This window comes from Procambarus clarkii, chromosome 5 (genome assembly GCF_040958095.1).
Source record: "Procambarus clarkii isolate CNS0578487 chromosome 5, FALCON_Pclarkii_2.0, whole genome shotgun sequence".
Lineage (NCBI taxonomy): Eukaryota > Metazoa > Arthropoda > Malacostraca > Decapoda > Cambaridae > Procambarus > Procambarus clarkii.
This window is the reverse complement of record NC_091154.1, coordinates 40759279-40776405: the sequence shown is the minus strand read 5'-3', so window position 1 is coordinate 40776405 and position 17127 is coordinate 40759279. Positions and strand designations below refer to the sequence as shown.

Genomic DNA, 17127 nt, shown 5'->3' with positions numbered 1-17127 from the left:
TTCAGAACTTTAGCCTAAAATCTAGATACTGCCCTGATGATTAATGTTTTGTGGTTTTATCCACGAGCTGCTGCTGTGCAACACACCTGATGGTTCCTTGGCCAAGTCAGCAACACTGAACCTGGGTTTGCTGCGGTGAGCATTGGGGGGATCTCTTGGAAGGATAGGAAGCTCACGGTGGAATGTGATACCATGCAATCCCATGTCACGAGTGTGGACTGCTCCTCGTGAGACGTAGCCAAGCTGACCAGGCCCAAAGTATGGCGCTGGGAGTCATTATGAAGTCTCGGGTTAGTGAGATACAGTATCTTTACTCTGGAGTCTTACCATTCATTTTCCTTTAAATACTATAAAAAAGACTGACATGGAATAGTTTTTCTTTTGTCAGCAACAGCTGTACTTCAACACCACTAACAAATAAATACATCTTTCTTAGTGGGTGTTTAATACTGACATTGACAAGTATGACTATACAGTTTTATAATAGAAACATTGATTAACATATATAAATTTAAGGTTCATTCTTCAAAATATCCCAAATGTCAAGCTTTGTCAAACAAAAGAGAATCAACTATTAAATCAAGTACACAAGTGTACAATATAAAAAGTTTCTTTGTTAATAAATTTTGTTTATGTAAACCAGCATTGAATGTAATAAAACACCATTTTCTGTGTGAGACCCAGAGGTTTCCCGGAGCTATCCAGGCTGATATGAATGTATTAGACCCTGGTATTAGTCAAGTGAATGGAGTTCTTAGGCCTACCAGGGACCATGTGCCAGAACCTGGCCCCTTCAGAAAGGCACGAGGAGCACTGGCCTATAGAAACCCCCCTGTGTTTCCCTGTGTCCATGACGAATGTCATGGGCATGAGGATAGACCGCAGACTGGCTGGGCCTAATAACCGTGCGGATGACCTGGGAGACCCGAACCCTGGAACAGGTAAGAAGGGAACCTGGGTCAGCCCAAAGCGCATCCCTGGCCACCGAGCCTGTGGCACTCAGGTAACCGTGAAGAGCCGCAACCGGACACAACACATGATGCACCCCCGGCCAAACCAACCAAGCATCAACAACCCAAGGACCCCTCCGGAAGGCAGCAGTCTCATTCTTCGCCAGAAAAGAAGAGGACGGCTGCAAACGAACAAACCTACCACCATAATCAAAAAGAGCAGAAACCTCTGTGCCGGAGAACATGAAGCTTCCCAACCTGAGCCCCCCAGAAGCCAACACCAACAGGAAAAAAAGAACCTTCACAAAACAATTATGAACTGAAGGGGCCACAACAAACCGAGAAGATAGAGAGGAGAGCACCCGGTCCAATAACCAAGACGGCTCAGGTGGCACATGAGCAGGCCGGAGGTGAAACAACGCACAAGACAGCTTGTGGAATGGAGCAGAAGTAACATCAACTCCGAACGCAAGCTGAAGCAGCTCCGCCAGTGCGGCACAACATGAGGCGACAGTATTCGGCGTAAGACGGCGGTCCTGGAACAACCACGATAGGAAGGACAAGACAACCCTATCTGGAACAGAAGAAAACCTACGAAGGGAAAAGAAATTAACGGAAGGACCGCCAGGAAACTTCATACCAAGATGAAGCATGCAGGTGGGACACCATCAAAGAAGCCACCTGCTCACCATACAAGTGGTGATAGACCCGTGCTAGGAAAACGCGAAGACTTGAGAAGATTGAACCTGCTACATAACGGACTGGTCCGACCTGCTGAAAGAGGCGGAGCCTTGGGAAGACCGACCCCCGGGTTCGGACACCGAACAAGCAGTGCCTGAAACCAAGGCTGGGCCTTGGCAAACTGGACTACACTCCCTTAGTAAGTCTCCAAGCGAGCTAAGACCTAGAGCAACAGTGGAACCAGGAGGACGAGGTACAGGTAATGCCACCTAGACCAGTCCTGCTGAAGGCATTGACTGCGACGACTTCGTAGTCGGGACAGGGTGCCACATATATAAGGAGACGCCATGATCATGCCGACACAGAGGTTCCCCTCCAGGAGCCTGTACATCCAGCAAAGCCAAGTGAATGAGTCGGCGTCAACTGTCCATTCCATGGACAGGGGGAATGAACCCAGACAGGCCATCCACCAGGACGTTGAACACCCCCCCGAATGTGAACAGCTAGGAAAACCAAACCCCGAGAACTCAGCAGACCAGTCACCCGAAGTGACCAGCCCTAAATAGCCAAGAACCACAACGAACCACGGTTCAGGCAGTGAACCACTGAGGAGCAGTCCGAGTGGAGCCGAAACATCGATCACCCAAACCCTCCGAAGCAACATCCACACAGCCGCGAACACCTGCACCGTACTGTGTACCCGACGGAAGGATAGACCCCACCGCCCCTGGCCGGCCCAGTGAGCATGGGTCACAAAGCCCCAGCCAAGAGACAACAAGTCCGTGAACACATCAAGCGAGGGCTCAGGTAGGCGTCAAGGCAGTAAACCCCTAAAAACCCAAGGAAGAAGCCAGCGAAGCAGCAGCAGACGTAGGTCACCTGGAAGCTGAACCCAGCGATCGCGAGAGAGGCGGAATGGACGTCCCCAAAGGAGCCAGAACTGCTAACGAAGCCGAACCCGGCCAGGCAGGTAGAACATCATGTTAAAGTTCAGACTCTGAACTCTGGGTTAATGACACCTATGACCCGGAGTCTTGCATTCTCTGCTTGTTCTCCACGGCCTGTAGCCATGGAAAATTGAACGATAGCCACACCAGGCAGACCCTCCCCCCACCAGGCAAGAAAAAACAAAACACAAGAAAAACCCTGCAAAAGTACAACGTCCCTAGAGGAAACAGGAAGTGGGCGCCGCACAAGTAGGCAGGCTGCACACCTTGACACTCCCTACCCCATGGCAAAACAAGGGGCACGAAACCACAGCTGGTCCCAAGGGCAGGGTAAATGCCAAGCAGCAAAACCCCTATGGAAATGGTTATCCTAAATGCACCAGGGAAGGGAACCCCAACATTCAAGGGTAGTACTCACAGGGCACCTAGGAAAGGATGCCCCCTAAGCACATGCAGCCCCGGCACTGATGAGGAACACCTGGCCACCACACACAACAACACTGCAGAGGTCACACAACAACGAACTGGAGTGCTAGGTAGCTGGTGCGTGGAGGAAGAGCTGCGCAGATGAGCAGCGTGGCTATGGAGTGCGACGTTTACTTGCTTGTTTCTTGGGATTGGAGGGAGTTCTACCTCTCTCTCTTTTCAGTTTTTAGTTGTAATTTTTTTACCATGTAGGGTTTGTTTTGTTATGCCTACCTATCTGGGTGCCTAACCTTGGTTGACGGCAGATAAGAAAAAACCCCAACCCCAAGGGGAAATTTTCCAGGGCAATTGCTCCCTGTAACCTCTCTGAGGGGGGCCAGGTTCTGGTTCGAGGTCCCTGCTAGGTCGAACTCCTTAGACTAATGGCCCGGTCTAATATATCACACACATTAGCCTGATAGTTCCAGTGAGCCAAAGGAGCTCCCCTTCAGAAACTAGAAATCAACATTTTCGCCTGGGGATGACGCAGTAAGGCGTCAAAAATTTATTAGATGAATGTGTGGGAATGATGCAGTATGGCGTCAAAAATTAAAAAAAAAAAAAGTCTAAAATTTAGGTTTTCATCTGATTTTTTTGGGACTGGTTTTAAAATTGGCGTCAACATCTTCCCATTTTCTGTGATGGCTCATGTGGCACCGAGGCAGCAAGACCCAGGAGGCATTTGAGAGGTGGATATGGGCATGTAACGGGTGGGCCAATGTGTGTATGCTCACGGGTAACACATGGCATGCTTTTGGCTTGGCTGCGAGTGGAGCGCTGTGCAGTTTTGAACATTATATGCATATACTCCTGTAGGGAATTCTATTGCGAACACATTGATACCAAAATGAAAGAGCTGGGATGAGAATGGGGTGACAAAAGAGTATTCACATTTTATTGCTTTTGCGCACTCACTGGGTAACGCGCGACCAATTTCTCGGTTTGTTGCGGGTGGTACGCTGGGCTTTTGGACTTTATATGCATATACGTATTCCTGTAGGGAATTCTATTGCAAACACATTGATACTAAAATGAAAAATGTAGGATGAGAATCGAGTGACAAAATTGAAAAGAGTATACACTTTTCAGTATTACTGCACGCTTCCTTGGAATGCCCGGCCCACATTGGGGTGGGCGCGCACTCGCTCGCCCAAAGCGCGAAAGTGTTTATATAATCATAATCAGATCAAATTCTTGAAGTGGCAATGTCACTGGCTTTCCTAAAAAGTTTTGACTAGTTTTCATGTAAGTTTCACTTAGTCGATATACTGTAATCATATAACTTTAAATATAGTAATATTTATGAAACCTTATACTGTATATTGCAATACATAAATTATAAAACTTGATTTCAATATAATTGACATAGTACTTTTGTAATATAATTCTAGATCCTGGAATACATCCAATTTTTTAAGTAGAATTTCACCAAAAACAAAAGAGGTGAGAATGTGTCGGGGAACACATTCCTTCATAAAAGCCCAATATACGATGTAAATGACAAGACAAATCTTCATATCTAGGCATCAATAGCAGTCAAAGCACTATTACTAGATGCTGAAGTCAATTTTTTGTTTTCCTACACTACGCAAGCATTTACTACAGCAGAACATGGTGCCAACCACAACACTCTGCCCTCAACATGGCTTCACACATTAAAAACCAACCCTTTAGCATTAACCTCAATACCTAACATCATATGGTACATTAATGAAGTACAGTAGAGTACTAGCAAGTAGTTTTTGAACCAAATATGTAGAGAGAGAAACCAAAAATAGAGCTGAAAGGATAATAATTTTAAGGCGAGTAGTAAAAGGTAGGGAATAAATACCACTAGGAGATATATGGCACATGCATTATAGACAGTATTTAATGTTATAAACAGCAAAATTCAAAGACTACTCTTAAACATTTGAGTTAAAAATCAAACATTACTAATGTTCTGTAGTAAATTGTCTTCACTATAAATTCTGCTAATAGAAGAAAGAAAAAATGATGATGAAGTGATAAAGTACTGTATATGAACAGTGTAAATACAAAAATTTAAGTAAAATACAGATTTAAAATTATATCTCACTGTGGAGAGAGAAAATTTGGATACAGTACACATGTACATACGAGTAATTTATGTAAAGACAACATACTAACAATTGAGGATGAAAAATACACTAGTAAATAGAATACAGGAGCAAGTACAATACAGTGAAGTAAATTTAATAAATCTTGAGAACATAATTGGAACAGAACAGGGGAATTGACCCCATCATCTTGGGTAACCCCCAGACATGCATTTCAATCTATGGATCACGATATGCTAAGATTATATAACCTGAGATCCGCCTGGATACACTAGGCATCCGGAGGCATCAGACTCCTAGTAGAGCCCATCCAAGTTTTACATATAACCAGCATACACTCTGGTGTAGGTAATGGAATTCTCCACCAAATGCTACCATCAAATACACAAGGAAATCACAATAATGTGATATAGCTATGAGAATGATTTTCTATGATTTTCCCAGATATATATATTATTATGATTTCCTTACGTATTTAATAGATCATGATTAACCCCTGCACTGCGCACCTGTTTTTGGCAAAAACTTCAGTGCTATTGATAAGGACATATTTTTGTTGTTTTTATAATGTACAGGTAAAGTTAATGTCAAAATGTTTCCAAACTCAACTATTTTCATTTCAAAACACAAAGAGTGATGAAAACATTAAAATATAGCCTAATAAAAAAAAAAAAAAACGGACAACTCTCAAAACAGCATTTGTAGTTTGGCACAGTGCAGTGGTTAATGAAGCCTCTGCATTGGCACCAAGTGAGTGTTATCAGACAAACTCTGACTTTATAAAACAGGTTGTTGTCTGGTAAAATCCAAAGCTTACCTTACCTTGCGGTGATTCCGGGGGTCAAGGTCCCCACGGCCTAGTCTGTGACCAGGCCTCCAAAATTACCACATCGATTTGCATAGGATTATCCACCTTTAAAATTACTGTTTTAAAAAATTACTATTACGGTGTGAACTCTTTTAAACGAACTATATGGGGTGAAGCACATTCATTGCATGATGAAAGGTCCTTCATCCACTGTACTGAGCATACAGGTTGTGACTTACCTTACCAGGGCAGCAGTGTACTGCTGCCCTGGTAAGGTAAGTCACAACCTGGTAGGGTTGTGACTTACCTGGTAGGGTAAGGTAAGTCACAACCAAATTTTTATCTTCCAAAATAACCCTGAAGCATATTTAGGCAAATACAAATTCATCATTACCCATATTTCTAAAGCACTATTAAAATAACAAAAGCTGACAGAAAATAAATTTATTGTGTAATCTTCATTTGACTGTCACATATGAAAGAGCGATCAGTGGCAAACAATTTGGTGTCCTAATTATATGATATATGATATTTAACCCTTAAACTGCGCAACGCACCTGCAGGCCCTTGTCTGGTTTGCGCAACACGCCTCCGGGTATTTGTATTTTTCACATTCCGTTCAAAACTACCACGGCTACAGGGGGTTCACATCAGCTTCCTCAGGGCTCTTGTAAACAGACGCTATTTAAAAAAAAATCATGGGCAACATTCCCGGGTGTGAGCGCCTCAGTACTGAATGAGCCACCAAGGCTGGCGCACACAGCATGAGCTCACAGCACTGCTGTTCAGCTTGTGACCACAGCATCGCCTAATAATGTCAAAATAATTATAACTTTAATTATTTATTCATGATAGTATTACAGAAGAGCCTGAGTGTGATAATGACTGTGTGTACAAGATCAAATATCAGTGATTCAATGCTGTTCACAATGTTCACATCGATAGACACAGCACCACAGCATTATTTTGTTTATCTAGGAATCTTCAAACGACTTCATATGTTACTTTACAAAATAAACTTGTGGTCAATTATTCATTTACAGGATTTAGTGACCAGTATTGTGATAACAGCAGGATTGTGGTAATAATAAGCACTGTGCAAAGTATTGTGGAAGGAGAAATTGGGGTGAGGGAGGGAGGGAGAGAATCGAGGTAGCCTCACTGTACTCACCTAGTTGTGTTTGCGGGGGTTGAGCTCTGGCTCTTTGGTCCCGCCTCTCAACCGTCAATCAACAGGTGTACAGATTCCTGAGCCTATTGGGCTCTATCATATCTACACTTCAAACTGTGTATGGAGTCAGCCTCCACCACATCACTTCCTAATGCATTCCATTTGTCAACCACTCTGACACTAAAAAAGTTCTTTCTAATATCTCTGTGGCTCATTTGGGCACTCAAGTTTCCACCTGTGTCCCCTTGTGCGTGTGCCCCTTGTGTTAAATAGCCTGTCTTTATCTACCCTATCAATTCCCGTCAGAATCTTGAATGTGGTGATCATGTCCCCCCTAACTCTTCTGTCTTCCAAATGTATTTGGAACTGTGCGCAAAAAATTAACAAAAATATATTTGCGGCAACTCACGCATCCTGCCCTGGGCACCCTACCGGCCCTGGGGGCGTATGCCACGGGCAACTAGGGAATGATGATGTCACACACGAACTTACAGACCTCATAGCAGCCAAAGTATGTACAATTTTGACCTTCTGTTACTATACCCATACTCAGGGAAGGGTTTTTGACACTTTCAAAACAAAAAATAATTTTTTCCAGAGAATTTGTTTCCTGCGCACTGGGGGGTGTCATATTTGGAAGCCGAGCAGTTGAGGGGTTAATTAGGTCTCTAGACATAACTTGTGACTAGGCAATTTTCTGCTCAATAAAAATAGGACATTTAGTGGAAGTCTACGGAAGTATCTGAATGTCACATTCAAAAAAGGAATTTTTCCATGTCCATTCAGAGCTTCATTTGTGTGAAAACCTGGGTATAGAAGAGATTTATCATTTGCAGTAAGAAAAATCCCAAAAATTTTAGATATTAAATAGAAAAAATAAGAGCCTCAATTTAAGCTAAATCTTTGATTTGATGGTATGAGGTCAGGTTCCAAGTACAGTAGTCCGTTAAATTGAGGCTCCAATACCGTATGTAAAAATATGAGATGCTAATAAGCTTGAGACAACCTGCGGCACAGTGTAAAAAATATGAGATCAAATATGATTCAAGTATTGGTGCACAATCAAATTAGTTAGGAATATGATATCAGGTATTTTATATATATTTAAAAAAGGAATAAATTATTATACCCAAATGCCAAAATTAAATTAATTTTATGAAAAATACATTTTCTATTTAAAACCACAACTTATAAAATATAAACTATCAAAAGCAAAATAACACTAATTATGACAAGACCACACACTAGAATATGAAGGGACGATGACGTTTCGGTCCGTCCTGGACCATTCTCAAGTCGATTGGTGAATCAACTTGAGAATGGTCCAGGACGGACCGAAACGTCGTCGTCCCTTCATATTCTAGTGTGTAGTCTTGTCATCATACTTTTGCCACGTTATTGTGACTCATCGCCTGCATAACACTAATTACATGTAACTGAATTTCAAAGACAAAAAATGTAAAGATCTTCTCACCTTTCTTTTCAATATTAGGCAAGTTCATAGCACCTGGAACAATATTGGGCTGAGCCATGGACAGCTTCTCACGTCGTACTGCTGCTACCTCTTCCTCAGCCTAAAATGGTTTAATTAATTACACCACATGTTTTACACAAAGAACAGAAAATGTATGTTAACAAACTAGAATCAAATAAAAATTTAAAGGATTACTTAAATTATAGTAATACCAAAAGATGCTTGATAATGTCAAATCTCCCAAAGGAAAAATGAAATACAATTAGTACATGAAAAATGCAATGCAGCACACTGTACACAATTACCAAAAGCAAACTGAAAATAACAGAAAATTTACAGACATTAGGGAGACGTATTAAATTACAACTACAATATTTGAATTTTCAACTTTTATTTAAGGAGGGAAAAAACAAAACCCATAAGAGGCAGAGGAGGCACATATAACAATCTTAATTTGTAGTCAGAAATGTTTATTATATGAAAGCAATAAAAATAATTATCTTCCAGGTAAATGGAAGATAAACTGTCTTAAGCAATTTAAGACTGAATGACATTATACTCTACGTAAAAAATAAAGATAATAAACCATACCTGAGCATCAATGCATTAAAAATAAAACTCTTGATTCATAAATCATTCTGATCCACAACTTACCATTAATAAAGTGCTTTACAGAATAGTACTGATTCTCTACTAATAAAAAGCAATTAAGAACAGAAAACATAGCTAGTGATATAGCACCAGCAAGTCCAAAAAACCAAAACAGAGAAAAAGGAACATCAAAACCCAACACTGCACCTTAAAGTCACTTATGGAAGACAAAAACATGGGAGGTAACCTTCTTTCAGAATTTACAACACAGGCTATACTCAAAGTTCTTGAACAGCACAGCAATGCTGTTCAATTTTCAAGCCTTCTAAATGTGATAAGATGACAGATTAAAGTGCTGCCCATTACTCAATATGACATTAAGGTTCTACCTTGAGATGCTCAGCCTCGAGTGCCCCAGTTGAGGCTATGAGCTTAGACACACTATCCTGGCATTCTGTCAGCTCAGCAACAGTGTTTGCTATTTTGATGTTCAGACTATCCACATTGGTCTTCAGAATCCCATTTCTTGACTTCTCCTGGAAGGGGTTTGAGGATTGCAATCTAATTAGAGATTTAGCAAAGCAAGACAAATTGACCATTAACTTAAGATGCCAAGGGTAATGCCACACTCCTACACCTATAAAACAAACAGTTTGCAGAAATATGTATACCCACTCCCAACACATGCTAAAATAAATAGCCCAAGAGAAAGATTGAGAAAAAGAAACCTTCCCCAGACAAACAACATATTTGCAGCATAAGGCATAGTCTGTTAGAGCTTCAGCAGGAAAGTCATAACTCTTCTAATATAATCATTCTACCTTCTGCTCCTTTGTTTTAAGAGTTTTTGCCAAGGTTTCAAGTTCAGAAAACTTATCCTGACACTCTGCCAAATCACCAAAGATTTGGCTAACTTTCTTGTTTAGATCGCCCACGGAGTATTGAAGAGCGTTGCTTCTCGATTTCTCCTGCAATAGTGCAAGGCTGAAGCTTCAAGGAAATTTTGTTAATCCTCTCTGCAGTATCCTAACTCTTATTTACATCTTATTCTCACTTATTTTCATTAAATTCCCACATTTTCTTGCCCTTATGATTACAGGCTTTCACTTTTGACATAACCAGCCTTCCCTCAGCACAGAATATATGCAACTCATTACCAGAGTTTCAGTGTAAAGGTTTCTTTAGAATTACAGTAATTCCTAAGTGATGCTATCACACCTAACAACAAACTGTTTCAGTATATAATATGTGGCATCATGATACGTTATTTAAACCTGTATTTATCACAGTCTTGCGAGAAAAAATCTATAGTGTTAGGATTAAATGAGGTGAATATACTGTAATTGAATAATAAGGATAAAAGATAAATCTAATCATCAGAAATGGATTCGATATGATTTTACCTGCAAAAAAACAGTGTTGAATGTCATGAAACGCCATTTTCTGGGTAAGTCCCAAAGACTCCCTGGAGCTATTGGGCTATTATGCGACATATTAGACTAGGGGCATTAGTCAACAGAGTTCAACCAACCGGGGACCACGAATCAGAACCTGGGCCCCCTCAGAGAGGCACAGGGAGCAATGCCCTTTGGAAACCCCCCCTCCTGTGGTTTGTGGTTTTCCTAATCTGCCATCAACCATGATTAGGCATCCAGAAAGGTAGGCATAACAAAACAGACCCCACTTGGTAGGAAAATTGCAACCGAAAACCGAACAGAGGCAGAACTCCCCCAAATCCCAAAGAAACAAGCAAACAGCACCTCTCACTGCATCACTGCTTGTCCGCACAGCCTGGGAGGGGGAGAGGGGAGCCCCAGACCCTCCGCACCGGCTACTCAACGACTTCAGTTAGGAGGCTAAGCATCAAAACAACGTGAAAACCGCCAACAAGGAGGGAGGGAGGGAGGGTGCCAGGGAGCCTCTGGGGCTCATCCAGAAAATGGCCTTTCAATACATTCAACGCTGGTTTTCTGAGGGGAGCCCCAACGGCTCCCTGTAGCTAAATAATCAAAGATAAGGAAAAAGAGGGTCTTACCCAGTAAGCGGCCGCCACACAACTCCTCAACTCAACAACGCCACAACTCCTCCTCAACCTCAACCCCAAGCCACAAGGGCAGTACTTACAGGGGACCTAGGGAAGGTAACCCTAGGCACTTGCAGCCCGAGTACAGGTGAAATTATTTCTGGCTCGCACACCATCCACGACAGGACCACACCACAAGGCACAGCATTGGAACAAGTCTGGAGCCAGAGTTGCACGACCTCCAGGTCTCATATCAGCCACTGACCTGAAACGTGGATAGCCGGCACCGGGGTCTGGGGCCCCCCTTCCCCATCCCTGGGAGGGGGGGAGCTGCACAGACAACGGCGTGGTGACAGTTGTGACATCATGCTCGTTTGCTCGTTTTCGTTTGGGGGAGTTCTGTTCGTCAGTTTGGCTTTCAGTAGCAATATTTTAACCAGATAAAGGTTTGTTTTAGGGCGCCTACCTTTCTGGGTGCCTGACCTGATCGATGGCAGACATAGAATGCTTCCAACCACACGGGGGTTTCTATACGCCATTGCTCCCTGTGCTTCTCTGAGGGGGCCAGGTTCTGGTTCGTGGTCCCCAGTAGACCTAAGAACTCTATTCGCTTGACTGATGCCAGGCTCTAATACATTCATATCAGCTCAGACAGCTCCGGGAAACCGAAGGGGCTCCACCCCAAAAATACTATGTACATGTTATAAACAAGTGTAATTTTCTTGAATCATTTGTGCAAGAAGCCACCTCAATTCACAGCTTCAAAGGCAAATATAATTAAGTACTAGAACATTAGGAAATATCAATAAAACATGTACAACAGCTATAAGGTGGGACCCTAGTGCTATATCACACTCTCCATAGACACAGGTAGGCACAGCATGTTAGGGGAAACCCAATACAATCACAGTACTCTACTCTTTTTGGAGGAAGGAAGAGATGAAAGTGGAGAAAAGTTAGTACTATACTACCCCCTTTCCAGATCATTAATGATAATAAAGAGGACAAATAAATAATATATAATTAATATTAAGATATTCAAATAGTTTTCATAACTCTACCTCCCTTTTCTAAATACCAAGGTTCAGTAACTAGTGGGGAGTACATGGTAATCAGTAAATAATGCACATATATATACCGATATTGAAGCATGGCTGTAGAAGAAGTGAAAGCTACTCACTCACCTGCTCTAGCTGTCGTTTAAGTGTATTAATGAGAGCATCCTTCTCAGCAATGGCTTCAACTGCATCATCACGTTCAGTGGCCAGATGAACGTTTGTTTCTTTTGCCTTTGAAAGCTCTGTTTCATGATCTTCTAGTTGCTGGGTTATGGTGTCCTAAGAAAGATAAAGAATCTTGCTTATAAATGTATTTATAAAAACTAAAAAATATGATAAGTAAATTAGAAAGTCATTAAAAAATAAATTTTTATACAAAAAACCAGCGTTGAATGTAACGAAACGCCATTTCTGGGTGAGCCCTGGAGGCTCCCTGGAGCTTATCGGGCTAATGTATGTTATAATAGACCGGGACATTAGCTATAGAGTTCAGACCTACCAGAGACCAGCTCCAGAACCTGGCCCCTTCAGAGAGGTTTCAGGGAGCAGTGGCCCTGGAAAACCCCCTTGTGGTTGGGGGTTTTCCTTATCTGCCATCGACTGGGGTTAGGCACCCAAAAAGGTAGGCACAACAAAACAAACCCCACATGGTAAGAAACAAACAAAAAAACGAACAAAGGTAGAAACTCCCTACAATCCCAAGGAAACAAGTAAATAAGCAAACATCACACTTTACTGCCACGCCACTCATCCGCACAGCCTTCCCCTCCCTGAGAGGGGGGTAGGGGGCCCGGACCTCAACGCGCCGGCTGCCTAGCACTTCAGTTCGGAAGCTAAGCTTCAACCAACACAAAAAAACGCTGACCGGTGGGAGGGAGGATAACCAGGGAGCCTTCGGGGCTCACCCAGAAAATGGCGTTTCATTACATTCAACGCTGGTTTTCTGTGGGGAGTCCCTACGGCTCCCTGGAGCTTCATACCCAAAGAGAAGGAAAAGAAAGGGCTAACCCGGGAGGTGGCCGCCACAAACTCCGGAACACAAAGTCGAGACAACAGGCTGCAACCTGCGACCCAAAGCAACACAAGAACGTCCAGGAACAGACAAGAACACAAAATAACGGGCGGCCAGGAACCTGCGCGACCTCCAAATCCCTACGCCCGAAATGAGACCAAGACATGTTACCAAACACGGCAGCGAAAGCTGCAAACGTCCGAACAGCACAGGCCCGAGGATAGACCACAGGCTGGTTAAACTTAATAACCCGTTCACAGGGTTATTAAGTCTAACTTTCGGGTTATTAAGTTGGCTTTCTTAACTGTGGAAAAATTAAATTGGCAATATTTTGTCACCACCTGAAGCAGCTAACATGCGAAGGTAAAACCTTATGTTGTAATTTACAGTTCTTTAATCTGTACCAGCACATTAGGGATCATCTCAAATGGTCCCTTCCAGGGCATAATACTGTTGCTAGTAAATTTTGAAGAATAAAGCATCAAAACCAGCCAAAGAATTACTGCAAGACAGAACATTCCAAATAATTAAAAAGACAGTCAAAGTGTCACTTGGCATCACAAGGTTTGCCAGAGCTTTCACAAACTTTCCGTTGCCCTGCCCAGCCACTATCTCTGGCCAACACCAGACAGCAACATAATGATGGCAAAACCTCTGGAAAAAAAATACCCAAAATGCAAGGAAGGGGAACATCACCAAGATGTCATGATAACCAAGAATAATCATGACTGCTCTATAGATCCCACAGAATAATATAGAGTACTGTATGTGTGACAGAACACTTGATTAAGTTTGATCATATGTGGAAATGCCATATTGACACCAGTCAGTTCAGTCGATACAGAGGTCCTGCGGTATTGCACTTCACACACTCAAGTGGATAAGAACCGACTCCAACAAGCAGAGTGATGAAGATGGATCTGCCAGGCACGAGAGTAAGTGTTGTTGACAAATGAACACCGAACTTCATTCTAGAACTAAACCAAACAATACCCAACCATGTATACTGAACTATACAATCAAGCAAAAATGTTTGCACTAATAAGGATATACTGTACTCACAATGTGTTCTTGCAGCTTAACAATTTTATTCTTCAAACTGGTTATTTCATATTCTTTCTTTTGATTATCTTGATCTTTTGTCTTCAGGATATCTCCCTCTTCTTGCAATTTCTTTTTTAATTTAGCAGATATACTGTCCATTTCATGTACGGTTTCTTGTAGAGCTGCATTTTTATTCTCTGACTGTTCCTGTTTCATGGCACTGAAATTTTAAAAGATTAATGAACCACGAACTCGGAGGAAAAAATTAATATTATACCTGTACACACACACACACACACATCCATATATATATACTGTGGAACCTCAAGTGACGAGCGCCTCAATCTACGATCATTTCGAATAATGAGCACACCACTCGGCAAAAATTTGTCTCGATTGACGAGCTTTTGCTTGATTAACCCTTTAACTGCGCAACTCGCCTGCAGCCCCATGTCTGGGGTGCGCTACGTGCCTCCAGGTATTTGTATTTTTCACGTTCCATTCAAAACTCCTGCGGCTACGTGGGGTTCACATCAGCTTCCTCAGGGCTCTTGTAAACAGATGCCATCTTTAAAAAAAATCATGGTCCACATTCCCGGGTGTGAGAGCCTCAGTAGTGAGTGAGCAACCAAGGCTGGCGCATGCAGCATGAGCGCACATATTGACGCTCATGCACTGCTGTTCAGCGTGTGACTACAGCATCGCCTAATAATGTCAAAATATATATAAATATAAATTGTAACAGTACAACTACAATTCAAGAATGTAGCACTCAGCGTAGGCAGTTCTAATCGTCTCCAAGACGCTACAGCTTCGACACAGAACTGACTGCAGATTAGGACCGTATCGAGCTACAACGCTCTCCCACATAGAGCTCCGTGACTCCGGCCACACTCAGCTCTCTGCTCTGCTCTAAGCTCTGTCTCAACGTCTACGACACTGCTGCATCCAGGACTACTAAATAAATATGACTCACTAAACACTGTGTATCTAATCTACCCAACAACGTAACAAATGTACGTTACAAATTACACGATTTCAATATTTTTGTTTATTTATTTATATAACAGTTCTTACATTTTTGAACAGCCACTAGCACACATACCGTTTCGGTCAAGTCCTTAATCCTTATTTTAACAAACATACATCACCAGGAAGCAGCCTGTAGCAGTTGTATAACTCCCAGTTACCTATTTACTGCTAGGGAACAAGGGCCTCAGGGTGAAAGAAACTCTGCCCACTTGTTTCCGCCTCCACCGGTGATCAAACCCGGACCCTTAGGACTATGAACACCGAGTGCTGTCCACTCAGCCGTCAGACCCCTTAGTTATTAATGTTTAGAAAAATAGTGTATAGCAATATATAAATGTCATTCAAATTAATTCAAGCATAGTGTTAATCGGACATGCTAAAGATTTAGGCCTACCAGGAAACCCAATGACTTAAGCACTACACTGTTGATTTGATGTTGGGCTTAATGCCTACAAACCACAGTAGTTGGAAAGCATTAATAAAGTTAATAAAGTCGTGACACTTGCTTAATGACCAACCATCGAGTATACTTCAGTTAAGGACATACTCCAGTACTAAAGTAAACTCAAATGTATGTACACCTAGAAGTTGGTATACCTCCAGGTGTATATATATCCCTTATGATCTTACAGTTGTCGTAGTTACCACATCTTGAAATATAATGAGTGAGTGTTGTCGGTGGCTGTGTAAGGTAGTGAGGGTGATGGCAGTTGTCAGTGAGGTGAGTGGAAGCATCAGCTGGGTGTTTACCAGCTCCCACATGCCAGAGACGGCCCCCTCGCCCACACTCTCACCTCCCTCCTTACCTGATCTTCACCTCCGCCTGCAGCTTCTCCACTTCCTGTTGTAAGTCGGCATTTTGTGAAGTCAGTGTCCAATAGTTAAACCCCAAGATAAGGACAATTAAGACTAGACCCACCAAAATAAATGGTGGAGTCCGGCCACTGCCTCTCCGTATCATCTTCACTGCCACACAGCCACTTGCTGCGAATGGCCTGTCAAGCGTCTTATTGCCAATATGTAAACTTATTAACTTTCACATTTGCAGCATTATTGGTTCTTTATAATAGTATTACAATCATGATTCATGAGACAATATAAGCGAGAAGTGGGAATAATGGGGTAATAATGAATACAAAGAATATGAAAGACTAAGCCAGGGCCAGGCAAGAGGTGCGGACACTGTACACAGATGACAACACAAGGTGCCTGGCAACATAATAGTAACAATAGTTTGTTCTTTATCTATTCAACAAGTTTTGTGTCTCCCAGTAGTGCTGATTAATATTAAACAAAGCGCTGCGGAATGATCTTTCAGCATAGTTTGAGTGTTTCTCTTAATCCAAATGCAAAGCAGGCATATTAATAATTCCATTATAAATTACCAAGTCTTTCCATAGTACACTGGGGTATATGCACTCATAGGAATGCCATGTGAAACATTTAAGTCTACCCTGACAGTGACAGGACACTTAGTATGTAGCTTGTTGAAGTCTCCCTAGAGAATGGCGGGGTTTTGTTCACCCATTCACTGTTTGACTTATAACTGTGAACTTGAAATCCTTTAATTATAACTCCCACGCAGCACATTCACTAATTGTATTGGGTGGCACAGGAGCGACCTTGCTTCTTGCGGGGTCGACGCTCGATCGCCGATATTCTAATTAAGTGGCGTAGCACCGTTTCTTCTCCCCATCTCAATATCTCAGCTCTTATTCTATCTTCATATATTCCTTCCAAGTGCTATATAGTATATTGGCTCAGAACTTTCTTCTGTCATCTGATAATTACCT

General features: G+C 42.3%; 1 protein-coding gene across 31 annotated transcripts in view; it reads right to left on the bottom strand.

Moving 5' to 3' along the window:
• LOC123763178 (protein GOLM2) overlaps positions 1-16333 on the bottom strand; it is a 55874-nt gene extending 39541 nt beyond the window's left edge. For 11 of the 31 annotated variants that reach the window (XM_045750287.2, XM_069301870.1, XM_045750333.2 and 8 more), the window contains exons 1-6: positions 16141-16332; positions 14321-14522; positions 12373-12525; positions 9987-10133; positions 8575-8674; positions 87-266 (exon numbers count right to left, since the gene is read on the bottom strand). In XM_045750287.2, coding sequence (XP_045606243.1) covers positions 87-266; positions 8575-8674; positions 9987-10133; positions 12373-12525; positions 14321-14522; positions 16141-16295 — 937 coding nt within the window. In that variant the 5' untranslated portion in view covers positions 16296-16332. Of the gene's footprint in view, positions 1-86; positions 267-8574; positions 8675-9554; positions 9702-9986; positions 10134-12372; positions 12526-14320; positions 14523-16140 lie in introns of all 31 variants that reach the window. The other 20 variants (XM_069301890.1, XM_069301834.1, XM_045750297.2 and 17 more) reach the window with 8 other exon arrangements.
• Between the last annotated feature and the right edge of the window lie 794 nt (positions 16334-17127).